Source organism: Micromesistius poutassou, assembly GCF_964030765.1.
Source record: "Micromesistius poutassou genome assembly, chromosome: 20".
Taxonomy (NCBI): domain Eukaryota; kingdom Metazoa; phylum Chordata; class Actinopteri; order Gadiformes; family Gadidae; genus Micromesistius; species Micromesistius poutassou.
The window spans coordinates 12,179,552-12,198,674 of record NC_140290.1 but is presented as its reverse complement, the minus strand read 5'-3'; the positions used below and the strand labels follow the sequence as shown (position 1 = coordinate 12,198,674).

Genomic DNA, 19,123 nt, shown 5'->3' with positions numbered 1-19,123 from the left:
GCACACATTATCAGGCACGCAATACAGCTTCTGATTTCATCGTCTTCTCTCTTTGCTAATTGTATTTAAACGCAATTTCAAAAGATGTTTGACTCTGACCTCTGTTGCTATGGGTTACATATTATCCTGCTAACTAAGGGTATCCAGTGTAACTATTACATCAATAGTAGCTTGCTTGTTTTTAAACCATTAGTGATATGAATTGTGGGTACTTTAACGCCCAATCAGCATTCTAGGAACGATTATTTAATATCTATGTAGGCAACTGCACTGTAAAAACGATAACTTGAAATTGCTGGTTTTAAAAGGATTTTTACATTGAGTGAACATAAAACTACAAGTTACACTATAAACTGTTTATTTGAGCTGTTTCAACTAACTTCCAAACATTTCTGGTTAAAAGTTGATCTCACTCACTCCATAAACTGAGTTGGCAAAATAAACAAATACGAATTGAATCCTATGGTTCCATCTTCCCATGCGTTAGCGCCCGGAGGTGGAATAGGCGGAATAGGTGGTTGATTTCATGCATGGTATTATTTCACTCCTCCCCTGTCCCTCTTAAAGTGCTTGGGACCGGTTTTGCTGTGGGACAGGAGGTCCGGAGACTGGTGGGCGAGAGGAGTTGTAGTGTGTATGAGTGTTGGTTGGAGATAGCTGGTGGTTTGATTGGTTATTGATTGATTTATTTTGATAGTTAGTTTCTTTGGTACAGAATCCCATCTAGGTGGGCTTCTGTTTTAAGGGGGGGATGTGACGACCCAGGTGGGTCTTTGACCCCGCCCCTGCTGTTTGTATGCCTGTGTTGCTCTCCCTACTAATTAGGAGATTGTCAGCAGGTGTGGGTTGGACCGGGACTGTGGTATATAGAGCCTGCCCAGACAACAGACCTGGGCTGTGTTCCGATATCCATACTTCCATGAGTACACTTGCACGTAGTACACTATCCGCACTGACTAAGTGCGCTGATTTTCAGATGTCAGTGTCGTTCCAAATCCAATACTCCGTGGTGCACTACCCGGAAATTACGATCGCGACTGCCGTCGTGGCTCCTACCCCGCAATAAACATCCCGCTGTGAACGGTGAACTCTTTACGCAAAGTAGCTATAAAAAGCTATAAAAGCTATAAAAGCTACAAAATGACTCCTTTAATGCAGGCTATGTGGAAAATGTGCCGATGTTGGCTCAGCCTGGCTCCGCCTTTTCCGCTACGTAGCTAAGATGGCTGCCGTTGAGTACGAAAAGTGTGCATCGATCGACACTTCGCGGTTTGAGCGTTTTGAGTACATCATCCGGGTCCTTTAGGTACACTTCTTTTTGCCTTATCTGAATTGGAACGCCCTACCTACTCAAACTAAGCATAGTGAGTGCGGATAGTATGGATATCGGAACACAGCCCTGGCTTCTCCCTCCTCCAGGCATTTGATTTCCTTTGTTCCTAACACATGGACTGATCTTCGCATGACCTTTTTGGTTACTTTCATTTATACTGACTTGCACCACACTTCTTATTATATTTATTTCAAAATAAATTCTTTATTGTTGTTGAAACAGCGTGGTCTCCCCAGTTTATGTTGCATGCATAGAGCCAGCATGTCACATATGGGATGAATCCTATGGCATCCTAAGTTTTAAAGCTGTTTATTACCCTCATGGTGAAAAATAAACATGCAAAATTGTTTAAAATGAAAAAGCTGGTTTATTGTCCATTTGTGTAATTGTTAATAGGATTTCCTTTAAGAACAACTCAAAATGGATGTTTTTACACATGAATGATTCAATATAATATTGACTTATAATTCTTAGTTACAACTAGATTTCTGAAACTTTGTTATGAAAGACGTTATTTGGACCAAAAAAACTTAGTTGTCTCAACTTTTAAATTAGGTGGTACAACTATAAGAATTAAGTTGGCACAACTGTGTGATATTTTCCTCAAAACGTAGAAGTTTGAGTTGACATGAAAACCCAAAAATCCTGTGGGTTTTCATGTCTGCCTTAAATTTTCAAGTTGAATTCACTTTTTATTTTTTACAGTGTGCCAGACAGGATAGTAGACAGTAAAAATGTGCCCTGTTTCCTATACTAAAGTGAACTAGCTGTATCAAGTTGGGGTCTGTATGATACATTAATTACAGTAAGAAAGTGACATGCTTGCATTTTAATACCCCTGGTTGTCATGAATTACAAACTGCCATTAGTCTGGAACCTCTCGGTTCATCTTCGATTTCCAAGATGCGTCACCAACGGGTGCAGACCAACATGCCTCTGGACGCCATTGGATAGGCCCTCAACCAATCACCCAATCATAGCAACGAAACGGGTGACGCAGCACTGTACGACGCAGCACTGTCTCGATAACAGACTATATCAGTTCTATATCAGCAGCAGCCAATCTAGGTTGATGTTGAAATGCCTCTGCGTCACGCCCGCACCATCATCCTATTCAACCCGTCTCAATGATAAACAGTTGTGATTGGTCGGCCTGTTTTGTATACCGGGCAGAAATTATGGATGGGAGGGAGGCCAAACCTATCTGCAGAGGAATGGTAACATGAGCATGTGAGATTTGTCTGGTTCCCAGGCTACCTGGTTGTAACCCTGCAAAGATACAATAGAATTTTGTTGTTTCCCACATCAACTCTAACCGCAGTGTGAAACCATACCAGCCAGAGGAGAGTGGTGGTGGTGGAGAGAGGGAGAGGGGTGAAACTAGGAGTGGCCAGACCTTCCAGAGGCCCTGCCTTACAGCTTGTCTGATAGGATGACGGCAGCTCGTAATCATTGTTGTCGGGAGGGGCCCGGGGGGGGAGTCATCATTGCCAGGTGACGTCTCCACGGCAACCGCGTCGATCCTGCGGCACGTGTGTGTGCATTGTGCACGTTATACATGAGCACAATGGAGGCAAGAACAATACCAGGAGGCATACAGGTGGAGGAACAGGTGGGAATAGAGGGCAGACATGAAAACACATGCAAGGACACAAACACGGACCACACATGCCGCTGGACCTGTCTCCCACCTTCAGTCCTCTGATCATACAGTATTGCGTGGAGCCAGAAAATAAGTCTAGCAGCTTTTGCGGAACCAAGACTAACAATAAAAAGAACATTTCAGACAGACATAACAGCCTCATAAGGGAAGTGTGTGTGTGCCGGGATTAAACCTGAATACAGCAGTTCTCGTTGACCATCATGAATTCAGTTGATTTTGTATTCTATACATTTATACAAACACAATAGACACAAGTATTACGGAACATGAACAGTCAATAATTACAAGGGTAAATATCCTTTGAAAATATAATATAATCAAACATTGAAATGTTACATTATAGGATTCTATAATGATTCCTTCTCATGGATAGGCTTTTATCATTTGATACAGGTGTGTGTGTGTGTGTGTGTGTGTGTGTGTACCCCTCCCATGTTCTTTCTGCTACTTGCTCTTTAACCACTCAGAAGGGCGAAGGCGATGACACCACTCTAATCTACGTCAGGGCAAACAAGATTAAACCGAAAGCCCATTCAGCACCATATGTCCAGATGTCCTGCAGGAGAGCAGCGTGGCTGGCTGGCAGTTGACTACAGTCATAGCCATACAGGCATCTATATGGCCGTGTTTGTTTATGATATCGACATTACTGTTGTGACTTGTCGACAAACAATACTAATTACAGGATTTTGCTTGTGCTTCATCTCTCTCTATCGCCCTCTTCTACCTCTCACACTGTCCTTCACATTCCCTCTATCTCACTGCCTTGTATCCTATTGGTTACACTGCAGGGATGGCACATGGGAGATTTACAAACTTCATTAGCCAGGCTTCTGATTTAAACCTTTAATGAAAAGAGGAGAATTAAATAAACGGAGGGAATAAAACACCAGCAGCGTTTATCTGCCGGGCAGGACACATTGTAGATGGACCGTCTGTGTTCCTGAGAACTCCCATGCTGTAACCATGTTGGTCTGATGCCCCATTCTGATACTTTATACCAGCATTTTAGCAGAACTGTTTTGCAAATATGTAAGTCATATGGTATATAAATATGAACAGCTATAGTTTAGATGCAGAGAACACTGGAAATCAAACATTCACCTAAATGTGCAAGGGTATGTGTGTGGGTGTGTGTTATTGTGTGTGATTGCTGGCCGATTTCTATTTTCTCTCCTTACCCCACATCTAATCTAAAGTCTAATTAGACTAGGCCAATGGTTAGCCACAGTAATAAGAGCTACGCAGCCAGACATACCCAGTGCAGCCGCATGTGTCTGTGTTTGGATGTGTGTGTGTTTGTGCCTTTCTCCATTCGATTTTAGGTATTGCACCAACAACAATAAAAGCATGTTTGCTAGCTCACTTATAGTACCTTCATAGCCTTGGGATAGCATGACTGCAGAATAGCATGACTGTAGAATGAGTTAAGAATGAAGAATATAGGCAAGCAGGTGTGGCTAATTGGCTTGGCCTGCTAAATTGGGTCCATTACTCTTTAAGTATTTCCCTAGACTCCTCCTAGCCGGCCACTGACGCTGTTAGGTGTAGCCTCGGATACCCAAGAGAATACTGGGAGCTTTTGAGCAGACAAAGCCGTATAAGCTACACTATTTCTTTCTAATCTTCTAATCTTAACTGTACTGGGTCATTGTATATCCGTCAGAAATGGCTGCTTCAGCATTACAAAAGCGCAGAGCAGAGAGGGACTGACAGTGAAGGGAAGATTGTTTTCTCTGATTTCCATTTTTAGTTTGCACTTAACTTCTTTTGATAGAGGGCAGTGGGATATTATTAGTGTTGTTGTTATTTTATAGGCCTGCTTTAGGAATCAATCAATGACGAGATTGAGCATTAAAGTGCAACTAATATGCCAATAAATCCCTTAAACTGAAATGGAGAGATAGCAAATGATAGAGACGGGGAGAGAAAGAGAGAGAAAAAGAGAATTAAAGCGAGAGAGAGAGAGAGAGAAAAAGAGCGAGAGAAAGAGAGAGCGAAAGAGAGAGAGCAAGAGAGTTTGGGAGAGAGACAGACAGACAGACAGACAGAGAACGAGAGAGTGAGAGAGAGAGAGAGAGAGAGAGAGAGAGAGAGAGAGAGAGAGCGAGAGAGATAGAGAAGCTGCCTTGAATCACCTTGGCATTGTTTGCGTAAGCAAATAGAGTAAGGTCAGATCTCTCCATGACTGGTCAGAATATGTGGTCATATCCTGTTTGCCTGGCAGAGGTTTCTGGAGGGTGTGCCAAAGGCCACTGATTGGACACTGGAACTATAGCATTATTGTTTAATGCATGGCACTAATAAACAGACATATGAATGATAGGAGTTGTATGGGAATTTGACAAAGTTATAAAATGGCAGATTTAATTCCGGACAAGGTCATCTTTTCAAAGTCTCAACTTCCATGTGAGACACCTTATTTGGGATTACATTTGAAATGTGCCCTGGGTATCTTCTCAGTGACAGAAGGAACTAGATCCTCACATCCTCTGGCGCTGCTTATGAATTTAACACATGCCCATATCAGGCCCATCGTTCAATTGCAAGCAAACACCTTATTCTGAATTGGACACTATTGTTATTATTCAGCTTATGAAGAGCATGTCAACAAACCCAGTACATAAGACGGAAAACACAGCTTTCTGGTCTTTTTTGTGTTGAGTCTGACTTCTGTTTGTCTTTCTCTCTGTTTAACACACATGCCTTACATCCTTGTAATGCAAACATATGTCATCTGTTGTAAAATATTTGTGTGAACCTCATCACTTCTAAATAGGCATAACCTTGTTCCACTTTACCATTAGCAAAATGTCACAACAGCTTACTTGATATGCCCTGTTCGGTCATTGAGGATGTGGCCTGTTAGACTAAAACACAGAAACCACAGCATGGGCCTCAAATAGGCCTGAAAGCATTCTTTCTAGGGGTGGAATGTTACGCACATATGAACGACTAGAGGGAAGAGCATATGTTCCTTTCACTAATGCCCAAATATAAAACAAACAACTTTCACCCAGACTGATTTGAGATCGCTCTTTGAATGATGTATGTAAATGTATTGTTATAACCTTGATGAAAGTGTTCTCAATGTCCTAATAGGAGCCTTTGTTAGGAGTTATATTGAGGTGTAGCAAATTCCAGGGGGCAATTGCAAGGCACCTATTAGCCTACCCCTGCTCTGGAACTGATTGTGTAATTAGCACTTGACAATTAGATACAAATAGTCTGTATGCTTTTGTTATGTTCAAATTTTAGACCATACAAAGGGGCTGCAGGAACATGCCCTATTCCATGTAAGTCACCAATGTTGTGCCAACAACATAGCCAATCAGCCAATAGCTGATCACTCACAGGTTTTATAAGAAACCCACTTCAGCCACACATTTAAATATATAGTCATATTGTCTTTTTTATACTAAGTTATTATTTGGGTTCTGATCTGCACTACACATACCGATAATCGTTGTGAGCTAGTAAGTGTGTTTATCCTCGGGGCTCCATAAGGGCTTGGTTGGGGCAACCGAAAGTCAGTGCAGGTGTCACTCCATCTCGCCTCGTGGGACATGACGTTTTTTTCTGCATAGTACTATGTAATTGGTCAGACGAGGAGTGCAACGCCGCATTTTCTAGTGTATGGGGAAAGGGATGTTGATTCCCATTCACACATAGTCTACACGCACAGTTCCCACCACAGCCTATCACCCATCGTGTACGCAAATCAACATTTGTAGAAAACCTACCTTTCGAGTCGCAGTCAGCGCAGAATTTATTCTCTTCGAGCGCTAATAGTGAGTTGAGGACAGCCTGGTATCTGTCAATGTCTTTCACAGATTTGCCAGTCATCATTGCACTGTATCAACACCTCCAGAGCCCGTAGTCCTCGCAGGCTGTTATCAAATTGTCTAATAGTATTACGCCAGGGTTTATGTAAAATAGACAAGTAGACTACAATGCAGCAGATCGCGCTGTGTTCCTCTTCCTTTTTCGATGGATTAAAGCTGGATTTTCACTACGATGCGATATTTTCTTGGCATGCAGGTTGTTTGAGTTGTTATAGTCTACTAGTGTATTTTTCTTTTTAAAAAATATCAATAATCGCTCCTCGACTTTCACGGGCGCATCTGTATCCCTTTAATTTCTAGCGAGGCTTCTTCCTCCAACTGTCCTCCTCTTACTTCCCCCTGGCTGTTACTGGCAGCGGCCGCCACACCAGCGTGCGCGCACATGCGTACACACAGCCTACACGGTCACGCACGCACCTTATAAACACTAGCGTGCGCGCGCGCGCTCACACACACACACACACACACACACACACACACACACACACACACACACACACACACACGCGCGCGCGCGCGCGCAGGCTCGCGCGCACACACACACACACACACACACACACACACACACACACACACACACACAGTCAATTAGTATTATAATTATGTTGTCGGATAAGGTAATTCAGGGTAATTATCAAAATGTGTTATAACATGTTTACACGTTATAATTTCCAAGAATGAAAATATTGAACTCTCTCATTGGTTTACAAATACAGCCTATTTACACCAGCTAACCAGAGATGCAAGAAACCCCGCCATCTCCTGGTTAATCTGAGTAACGCATTCACCCGTTCATCCTCCGGAACACCAGATGGCGCTCACGCGAGTTCCGGAACAGCACTTTGACAGCTGACCGGAAAACTACTTCTAAGGTTTTAATCACGGGAATTACTCAGTGGAAACAAATAAATAAAAGATTAATACATAGCCAGCCGACCGCTGTAACGTTAGACACAATGTCTAGGCAGTCCAACCGAACGACCGATAACAAGAAGATGGTGAGTGTCTCCCTCGCCGCCGCTGCTGCTCTTCTCCCCGCCAGCTGGTCGGTTTAGCGACTTATGCTACTGTTAGCGACCTATGTAACGTTAGATACTAATTCAAATATCTGTGTTGTGACGGATCGGTCGGTCTGTGTCGACTGATTAAAGGAAACTGCGTCTGTTTGAAACATCACCTTTTAAATGTTTGATGAGCGGTGTTGAATGAAAAGCGGAAGGTTTGGAGTGAATGTATGAGTTGTAGCTGTAGCTTCAGCATCGCTCCTGTAGTCGTTCCCCCTTCAACAAGTCGTATTTATCTAACGTTACCGCAGTATTTAGGAATTATTCTGTAGATGTCAAGTGGCTCCCGAGCCTGACGAATAGTACATGGTGGTGTTTCAATTTCATGTGTGGTGGACATGTCACTCGGTCAGGTCTTTTTAATTGGGCTTAAAGATGGAAGCACGTATATACCATTGTTATTATCTACCACTACAGGTGTTATTCAGCATATGGCCATATACTGTTATTTTCTATGCATTATTTGTTACCTGAGTCCTGCAGTAATTTGCTTTGCAGAACTCTGAGCTGTTCACTCTCACCTACGGGGCTCTGGTGACCCAGCTGTGTAAGGACTATGAGAACGACGAAGAAGTCAACAAACAGCTGGACAAGATGTAAGTCATGTTACTAGGACAGTAGGTACATTTTTATAACAAAACGAACACAGGCTAAAACATGTACTATTCTGTAACAACTCAATCTTACTCACTAAAAACTACTACTAGCTACATCCATATGTTGTTAACAAAAGCAACTGTAGCTAACAGTTTCTTAAATATCACAATTGCAAAGGAAATTATGCATAGGTGAATAGTACATTAATATTACGACTTATTTACCACACATGCACTGTACCTCTCCTCATCTGCCATATTTGTAGTCCATCCATCGCTCACCCAAATTATGACCAGATTGTTTGTTCGTGGGATGTCGCGGTATGAATCTTGCAACCTCCTGCTACTCTGACACATTCCACTGCCCCTCTGTCTGCCACATGATGTCAGGGCATGAACTGGACAAGAGTTGATGCATGGAGTTGTGGCGGACAAACTAGTTATTAATCATATCCCCCACGTGTGTGTTGAAGCCTGCACAGAGCCGTCAGGTTACCAGTCTGAGGGAAGAAAACATAATCCCTAGGGGGGCGCTATCTATATGCAACGGATGATCATGAAGCAGCAGGATTTAATCTGCTTTTCTTTAACGCAATAGTCATTTTTTATGCATAGTCCTGTGATTCCGGATGGTATTTTCTCTCTCTGCTGTTTTGGCGGGCCTCAAGGCTAAGTCATGGAAAGGCACAAGACAGTGGAAGTTCAGTGTTCACTCTGTCAAGTTTTTTGCCCACTTGCAAGCATCCAACCAGGTTAGGACCCAGTCTGCACTACATGTTTTAGAAGACCTTTCTTATCATAGTCACCCTCTTGTTTCACAAAGTGCACGACCAAGAAACTGTCTCGGAGCACTAAGTGATGTCTGGTTGTTTTCTTTTCCACCAGTCTTTCCAATATCTTTCTCTATTTCTAACGTTTAAGATTCTTTATTGGCATGGAAAACTTGCATTGCCAAAGCCAATTAAGTAATAGAAAAGACAACATATGATATGAAATTCTCCTTGTAAAAATGTATAAACTAAAGTAATCCCTCAGTCTACGTGTCTCTCGCTCTATGTCTCTCTCCCAGGGGTTACAACATTGGCGTCCGTCTGATCGAGGACTTCCTGGCTCGCTCCAGTGTTGGCAGGTGTCAGGATTTCCGAGAAACAGCCGATGTCATCGCTAAGGTAACGGCTAGATTCCAAGCCAATCAGAGCGTGACTGTGGACGTCTCCCAAGACGGAGAGAGGAAGTGAGATGAAAACAGACAGATGGACTAGAACGAGGGGAGGGGGGAGACTTGGAGAGAGAGAGAGAGAGAGAGTGAGAGTGAGTGATCTGTCTATGAGACTCAGCTGGAGCTTGGAAGACAGGAGAGCTAGCAAGGCTTACAGCATGAGCAGCGCTGTGAGTGGAGTGACATTGTTTCACAGTGTGCTGATTGGACTATGTCATTAATCATTGATCGCTTAATGTGGTGGTTTTCCTTCCTAATGGACCCCGGTAGTGGGACTAATGGTCCCCATGTGATGATCTGTGTGAAGTATGGTTTATTTATATGAACACAAACACAGTCTCATACACACAATAGGCGAGCACTGTCATTTCCTGTTCCTCTTTCTTAGCTGGTTGTGTTTTTTTTAAATATTGATATAGTCATGCACTCATCAGTTTACAAGAAATGTTTTTCAGAGCCACAATGCACTACAAAAATATGTAGGGTACACTGTACTTAATAGAAAAATGCCTTTTGCACAGACCATATACAAATTAAATAATGTAATCATGGATGTGTTTTTGGGTTGTTTTAATATTTACATTAAGGGCATTTAGCGGACGCTTTTATCCAAAGCGACTTACAATAAGTACATTTGTCAGAAAAGAGAGAAACGACAATATATAGCTGTCGGTACATTAAGGATGTTCGTAGAACCAAGTGACAAGCACTAACAATTGTTAGGTTAACCCATTCCCCGTATACAACAAAGATGGCTTGGATAAGATGCTACACAATGCTAATTACTATTTTTAAGTGCAATAAGTGTGTAAGAGGGGTGTGGGGGGGTAAGGGTGGAGGCAATGCACACTTTAGGCGAAAATCCAACTCAAACTCTCTAGGTGAACAAATGAGTCCTGAGTCTTTTGCTCTGCGATCCTGACATCAGCAGGGAGCTCGTTCCACCACTGCGGTGCCAAAACGGAGAAGAATGTGACTTTGATGATCAACCTTTGCTTGCTCTTAGCGATGAATACATACAATACAATGCATACGTTCAACCTGGGATGCGTATTTAATCCCAACACTAACCAAACATCCTCTTCAGTCTCCGTCAATGCCAGGCTCCGCTTTTATTGTTGTTCAAAACACACACCTCCCTGCCTCCGTCTTGGCCATTATATATTTATCACACCATGTTTAACACTGCCTGTCCTCCACCCATGCCATGACCCCACCCCCCGCGTGGCAGGTGGCCTTCAAGATGTACCTGGGCGTCACCCCCAGTGTGACCAACTGGAGCCCGGCGGGGGACGAGTTCTCCCTCATCCTGGAGAGCAACCCGCTGGTGGACTTTGTGGAGCTGCCCGACAACCACAACGTCCTCATCTACTCCAACCTGCTGTGCGGGGTCCTCCGTGGAGCCCTGGAGATGGTGAGTGGTTCGTCTTGTCTCCCACGCAGGTGGTTTTACGCCAGACACTGTTGCATCATGGCCTTTCTCTGTGCGCTAAAGGTGCTGTCAGTACGATTTAAGAGCTGTTATTGGAGTGAGATTTCTTAGAAAGGCCACAGCCGTCTTTCCTTTCATTCGTGAGAGAAATTCACAGTGAGAATATCTATTTTAGTTTTTTTTTGCCTGCCTCCACATCAGCCAATTTAGATTTAAAACTGTGAACTGCAACAGTTGGCAATGATAGGAAAACGATGAGATTGGGGGAATTCTTTTGGTTGTTTTATATAACTTTTTTTTTGCTATCTTCTGCTCTTTCTGTTAACTCTAGAGTCTTACATACAGCAGCTTTAAGTAAATAGAATCTCCACACTGCCGTTGGCCCCTGCGTCTTTGGTGTATATATTCTGCATGTATAAAGTAAGGCAGTGCTTTTCAAGGATAAGCCCTCGAAATTTAAATTCAGATTTGAAGAACAAATGAATATGTAAATAAACTTCCCGTATATATGGTAAGGCTTCGGGTTAGACACTCTAATCCCCTTTAAACTGAAGCAAATCGGAGATGCTTGGAGCACCCAGATCATCAAAGGCCCAAGTGTTTTAATACAGGGCACACTAGCGCTTGCACCAATGGTGCAAAGCTGCATCCTCTCGTATCCTTCCTGAGTGCCCATGCCCGACGCCTTCCCCTAACGCGTCAGCGCGTGTCCCCTAATGCGTCAGTGTGTGTGTGTCCCCTAACACGTCAGTGTGTGCGTGTCCCCTAACGCGTCAGTGTGTGTGTCCCCTAATGCGTCAGTGCGTGTCCCCTAACGCGTCAGCGTGTGTCCCCTAACACGCCAGTGTGTGTGTCCCCTAACGCGTCAGTGTGTGTGTCCCCTAACGTGTCAGTGTGTGTGTAAAGTGCTGTACGTAGACACAGAGAACCCCCTCTGTCGTCGGAGACCCTCTCCGTAGCTCTACGTGCGCATCCAATATTTTTAAACTATCCGTTGACGCAACGGAGACGACAAAGGCTGTGGTTGGTCCTCTAACTAAATAATCTCCGGAATCTCTTTTCCCGGTTTGACTTTGCACCTTATTTACTTTGTACCTTGTTTACTTTGCACATTAAGGACCAATAAAACACCAAGTAAGATTTGCAAAGCTTTGGAAGTTTATTCACAACACTATTTCACAACACTATTATATGGTTAGTAGTCCACATATAAGATCGATCGGGCGGTGAATTGCAATTGCGTATCCGACATCCCGACGGGAGAACAGCGAATGCTCGAGGGGTCTCGGAGTCGGATTACAGGTTACGGAGTCTGAGAAGTATACTTTGGGCTTAATGCGTCAGCGTGTGTCCCCCGGGCCCTCAGGTGCAGATGGCGGTAGACGTGCGGTTCGCACAAGACACTCTGAGGGGAGACAATGTGACGGAGATCCGCATGAAGTTCATCAAGAGGATCGAGGAGAACCTGCCGGCTGGAGATGAGTGACTCTGAGGAGGAGGGGAAATAGTTGGAGGGGCTGTGGGGGGGGGGGGGGGGGGGGCGGGGGGTCCTTCACCTCACTCTGTCTCACTGGACGGAGGACGGAGACATTGAAATGGTGAGATCCACCATTGACACAGGGACCGGGACATGGCACCACCTCTTATTATTCCAGGACTTGGGTTTGGTGCTTTCTAACGTCGATGGTTACCTGTCCTGTGAGACACACTTAACCTAAACGTATTCTTTTTTGATTTGTCTTACTGTTTTACTCCTTTTTTCAGAATGTTCTTTATTAAAAACAGAAAGCCCTTTGCAGTTTCACCAGAAGGGTAAAGACTGGTTGCCCAAACACCTTTTTTTTCTTTTTTTACTATTTCCACATATAAAACAGCTTAATCGGTTCTTCAGGAAAAGTCTAGTCCCTCAGAGGTTTTGAGCGGTTTGTTGTGTCTTTAGTGAAGACATAAGATAAACGTGCATTACATAGAGCTCTCAGCTCCTCAGTCCAGCCATGTCACCATCATATGTAAAAAAAAAAAATGTTTATTTTTCTTTCCTGTAAGGTTGTAAATTATCCTAATCTTCTCATGCATTTGTTTACTTTTCAGTTTCCTTTTGTTTTTGTCTGTCTTTTTAATCATACCAGAGGCTGCTGCGAGATTTATGGCATGTTAACTTATGAAGTTGGATATGTTGTGTAATAAATCGGGACATATTCAATGTAACAATATCTGAAGTGCTCTGTTTTGCGAGAGGGAGGGGACCCTTAATTGCGTGGGGGAGGAAACCTGGAGCATGTTAATGGGTCACACATCCTGAATGCACTCACACACACAACACCAGTGCTTGTACATGCATCATGTAGTTGAAGTTTAGCCTCAGTGCATTGTGGGATTGATTTTCCCTGTGAGTACCACAGCAGTTTTTTTTTTAAAGTCTGAAACAACAAAAAACAGACCTAATGCCTTCCGTGTGTGTGTGTGTGTGTGTGTGTGTGTGTGTGTGTGTGTGTGTGTGTGTGTGTGTGTGTGTGTGTGTGTGTGTGTGTGTGTGTGTGTGTGTGTGTGTGTGTGTGTGTGTGTGTGTGTGTGTGTGTCTGTTTCTATGGTGAATGGTGGCTTGCTGGATGTTAAAGGTGATAGCCAGGACTGGTCGTAACACCTGTGAATGGCCTTACGTCATCCAGAAGTCCCAGAACACAACCTTTCATTCGAGGTGATGCCGAGAGCTCACCTCGTCAATCACCCTCACAAAGCTGGCTATTCACAAACACGCGCGTGCACACACACACACACACACACACACACACACACACACACACACACACACACACACACACACACACACACACACACACACACACACACACACACACACACACACACACACACACACACACACACACACACACACACACACACTAATGCATGCACACATAGAGCTCTATAAAATGTTATCTTCAGAGCTGTGATACTTATTAGACTCCTAGCTAAGCCTGAAAGCACTATGGAAGGCTTGGATAAAGGTTATCTGAAATGGGATCCTTACTGAATAAAGTAAAGAGTCTATGATTACTAATGCATGTCATTATTTGTCCATGTACTGTATGATCGTAATCCAGTACTACACACGACCACCAGAGGGAGCTGCGTACATTGCGTTCCCAAAGTAGCACATCCCGTTACACAATCATGTACGAAGGCATGTACTTGAAACGTGTTGGGAGCAGATGAGTCGTATAATACAAAACCAAACGTTTCTTCTTTGGAGGGAAGCCTCGGAGGATAAAAAAAGAAAAAGATTAATAAATCAAAAAGGTCAAATATCTCTTAAATATGGAGAAACCAGACATTTCACAGATTATCCCAAAGTCCACTGCCAGCCCGGCAACATCAGCATCGACTCTCTGCTTTGGCTCCACATTAGACGGCCAATGACAGCATACAATCTTCGTGCTTCATAATTGCAGGATGGATGTCATCTGCTGTGCAGAGAGTGTTTGCATACTGTAAGTCCTCAGTGTCTATGTTCTGTGCCTGTGCGCTCGTCTGGACAAACACACACAAACACTGACGGGATAACGAGTGGTTAATGGATTCTCCTTCAGTGGCTGTTGGCATTAAACCTCCCGCCCTCCTCTCTAATGGGAGTGCTCGTCAACATTACACCCACACATATCTATATGCGCTTTGGGGTGCTTAAGGGAGGCTTTAGGGCGGGCCCGGGATGCAAATGGCCTTCTAATGAATGTGATGTCTGGTCTGGATTGTGTGAAATCATGTGTGACCTCACCACGTGCACCTAAGGAATTTTACTGGACTTGTAACCACACACACACACACACACACACACACACACACACACACACACACACACACACACACAGCTTGGTGTCAACAATATGAGGAATGCATTGTCTGATGCGCTGTACTTTTTGCATTTGTATGCCAATGTGGTGAGGACAGCCAAACCCATGCTGCCTTTCCCAGACTTCGCATCATGACCAAAATATGTAGGTGTGTGTTGATTATTTTCTTAGGTACAGACGAGGAGGGAGCCTCATGAGAGAATCCAGACCTCCCAAGTTCACATTGAAGAGAGCAACAGCTTCACATCACTTTCTGATCTGATTGGTTTGATTTCTATTAAGGATGAACCTTTGCAGCGTATCCAGAACGCGGCAGCGCGCCTCGTGTTCAACCTACCTAAATTCTCCCATGTGACTTCCCTCTTCCGCCACCTCCACTGGCTCCCTGTAGTAGCCCGCATCAGATTCAGGATGATGGTACTGGCATACAAGGCGGTCGATGGAACTGCCCCTGCCTACCTCCAAGCCTTGGTCAAACCACACACCCCAGCTCGAACCCTCCACTACCTCAGCTGGACGTCTGGTACCGCCATCACTAAGAGCAACCAAAGGTCGATCAGTTAAATCACAACTCTTCTCTATCTTGGGACCACAGTGGTGGAACGAGCTCCCTGCTGATGTCAGGACCGCAGAGTCGCTCACCAGCTTCCACAAACGACTCAAAACTCACCTGTTCAGAGTTCACCTAGACTCTACATAGCCATTCAGTCCCTTATTTGTCTGTTGCACTATTGTTTGTTGTACGTACTTAATGAACGCACTTAATGCAGGTTGTATTCATTCATTGTACTTAATTGTGTAGCATGTACTTAATTGTGTTGTGCATGCATCTTGTGTAGCATGTACTTAATTGTGTAGCATCTGCAGTAGCTAGCTATCACTGCTGTATACGGGGAGCATCTGCTAAATGCCCTAAATGTAAATGGATGATTTCACAAGGATACTGATGAGGAGGGATCGATAGTAGAAATACTAATGAGTCCTTGTATGAGAGAGAAGCTATGAGCTAGTTATCCCTCCCAGAAAATAAACCAGAAGATGGATTAACATATATAAGTACAAAAATGTTTTGAGGCGCTCTTCAAAAAGATTTTCTACTTTTTCTACTTTTCTATGGACAGCCCGTGCCGAACAGGGTCGAGTACACTTCTGGTGGGCCTTGGGAATATGTGAGGCGATCGACAGACTAAGCGTTTCCATGTGGCTGATTTAAGAGCAACCCAGTAGAGGACTGGCTCGCCGCTACAGTGGTCTTAAGGTGTATGCCTACTCGCTGTCTGTGAGGCCTTCACCTCTTCTTCTACCTCCTCCGCTCTGGCCAGTGATTAAATCCCTGGCAAAAGGCACTGGGTTGTTCACCTCAATCCCATTGTGTACCTGTAGACATCCTTGAGCAAGGTGCATCAGACATGTTATCCATGTCCCTTCTGATCTTTATGATTTTGGTCCTTTTACTTTGGTGTTTCATGTTTAAGTGGGGCTGATGGTTTGACAGATAGCTTGAGACTGTGGTGCAGGTCCATAAAAGGAAGGTGAGGCTTCCTCTTGTTGGGCTGTGGCCCAGGCTCCACCCATGTCCTCGAGGGTCCGGACATGGTCTGGGGGGGGGGGTTGTATGGTCAAAAGAAAAATGTATTGATGACTTTAGTGGTGGTGGTGGGGCATGGGGTTTGTCAAAGATGTATAGCATAATAGGAAGAATGACTTTGTGGATGAACACAGGGGCGTAAATATCGACGGTGCAACCGGTGCAGCTGTCCGGGGCCCAGACGCCGTCAGGGGCCCATGGAGGAAGAAAGGAGGGGCCCCCAAAATAGCGTCCTTATATTTCTTCCCCATATCTATATTGTTTTTATAAAAATCTGATCGCAACTCTGCTACGGCATGCCCCCCCCCCCCCCCCCCGTCCCGTCAACAATCTCGTCCGACTGCACCGGGGCCATCATCATGATGTTACGCCACTGGATGAACATGTGAAGAATTCATTAAGGAATTCCTCACAGTATGCCCCTCCAAATACAGATGGTGAGTTAGTGCCGGGAGATGTAGTCCATGGGACATATCTCCATGGTTGTACAGCAAAATGACACCGGATAACCCATAATGATGTAGATACAGAGTGGCAATGCATTTGCACATCATGCTTATGTCTTAAACTCCTATTCACACACAATTTATGGCTAATGGCATTTCCATGTGGTTATTTAAGGAGAGTTGGGAGCAGATTCAGTGTTCAGGTAAGCCAGATCTCCACAACACCCACCACTGAGGCCCACTGCTCGTCCTCCCATCTGTAAGCCATTTGGAATATGAATCATCACCCACTTCCACAAAATGTGTCAAGTGCCTGGGTCTGAATGTGATAACTCATGGCTTTCCCGGTCCACTCACTATTTACCGCTAACTAAACAGAACGTGAGAACTTTCAAACACCTAGCGGTTATGATGGAGTCTTCGGAGGGTTGCAGGAACAAATGGTGAAATGTTCCAGGGGAACTGAAAACACACACCGACGCAGGGCAACACACACACACACACGCACATTAATCAACCCTCAAATAAAAGAACCACAGTCCTGACTCAGTAGATTGTTATACACAAAATGTTCTCCACACTGTTTGAATCACCAGGGTGTACCAAGTGTCCATGTTAACCCAGGACAACGTGCCGGCGTCTTGTGAAACCGTTTCCGAACAAATGCTGGGTCAGGTTTCCATGGCAACAGCAACAGTAAACTGATGGATTCCATTCATTTGTGGCCTGACATCCTCATTGGCCCAAGCTGTTGAATGCCTTCGTTTTTATTTGGTAGTTTTTCTATTTTGCTTTTGTCCTGCTGCCTTTTATTCCAGCCTTTTGAGAGGGGAGGAGGGCACAAACCGGCCTTTCCCTGCTTTTAATGTCCCATTTCTATATTTATTTAGAGAGATATCTGAATATAGCAAGGCTCACATGCACCTTTAACCCTTCTCATCAAAACCCTACTCATTTTTGGTGTCGGTTAGCTTTCCTGTCCATCTTCATCTTCTATTTCTCGCTCTCTCTCTGTCTTTTCCTCACTCGTTCCTGACCTCTCTCTACAGCTCCAGTGTTTATGCGTTTATGTAACTCTGGCAGAACTTTCCAGCTCGGAGCAATTCGCCTAACTACGGTCCAAGGAGAACGTGTACTAGGAGAAAGAAATTGAAGCAAAGGAGAGAATCAAAAAACAGTGTCATGTTTAATTCCGCGCAAGTTTGCCCACGTGGGCCTCACCTTTCGGACGGCCGCTTCCCTTGCCATGAGCGCACATATGGAAGCATACATTTATATCAATCTTGCGAGCGGTAATGAATATGCTAATGCTCAGTGAACGGCAGGAATGCAGGAGTCCTGGTTTGCCCTGGAGTAAAATCAAACCAGGTTTCCCCCTACTGGTCCCCCCCCCGTCCCACCACTGCCCAACCTCCTCCACCCCCACCCAACACAGCACTAGCTGGAAGCTGCACAGCAGCTGCGTAGGACAGGATCTCCCTGCTGCCAAGCATGGAGCGGGTTTTGTGCTTGGTCATTTTCATAGAATATACCCAGAGTAGGATATGAGTAGAGTATTACTCTCTATAGCGGTAAGTGATGTGGAATGTGGAATGAGTGTGAGTTTGTCACGTCTCTAACCCAAGAAAATGAGTTTAAGGGTAGCACGGTATGATTGTTCATTCAGGCCTGTGGATTGTCTCTCTAACCCGAGACGAGAGTTTTGTCATCTTAGGTCATATTATTCACAAGAAATCCTTCAGGCGATTTTGAGTGATAAAAGGTTTGGTTTCTTAGGCGCTCTTCAAGTGTTAAGTGTGGCTGCGATGGATGCTCTGTTATGCGGACCAGACATTTTCAGTCGGTCGGGTTTCTGTTGCAGTATTAAACACCTCAATATGCCACATGGAAAACGAGTCAAGAACCGTCTGGAATCCTGGAGAACCGTACCGGGCATTATTAATGTGGAAAACACATGACTTGGGCATAATGGAAGCTGACATTTCGATTTTATTTTTCATTTCATTTCATTTCACGTCAACCCTGAGTCTATATGCAGCTGTTCTGTTTTATATCAAGGCTATCGCGGATTTATTGTGTGAAGTAG

General features: G+C 44.3%; 2 protein-coding genes across 2 annotated transcripts in view; one reads left to right on the top strand and one right to left on the bottom strand.

Annotated features, from left to right (window-relative positions):
• smap2 (small ArfGAP2) overlaps positions 1-6,845 on the bottom strand; it is a gene marked incomplete at its 5' end in the record, with an annotated part of 14,381 nt that extends 7,536 nt beyond the window's left edge. The window contains one exon of the mRNA XM_084484486.1: positions 6,740-6,845. Coding sequence (XP_084340612.1) covers positions 6,740-6,845 — 106 coding nt within the window. The remainder of the gene's footprint in view (positions 1-6,739) is intronic.
• An 851-nt stretch (positions 6,846-7,696) lies between these two features.
• On the top strand, positions 7,697-13,465 carry trappc3 (trafficking protein particle complex subunit 3). Its single transcript, XM_084484691.1, has 5 exons — positions 7,697-7,839; positions 8,404-8,501; positions 9,571-9,670; positions 10,952-11,134; positions 12,519-13,465. Exons 1-5 carry the CDS (start codon positions 7,798-7,800, stop codon positions 12,636-12,638), a joined length of 543 nt encoding a protein of 180 aa, XP_084340817.1. The 5' UTR covers positions 7,697-7,797; the 3' UTR covers positions 12,639-13,465.
• Positions 13,466-19,123: the final 5,658 nt, after the last annotated feature.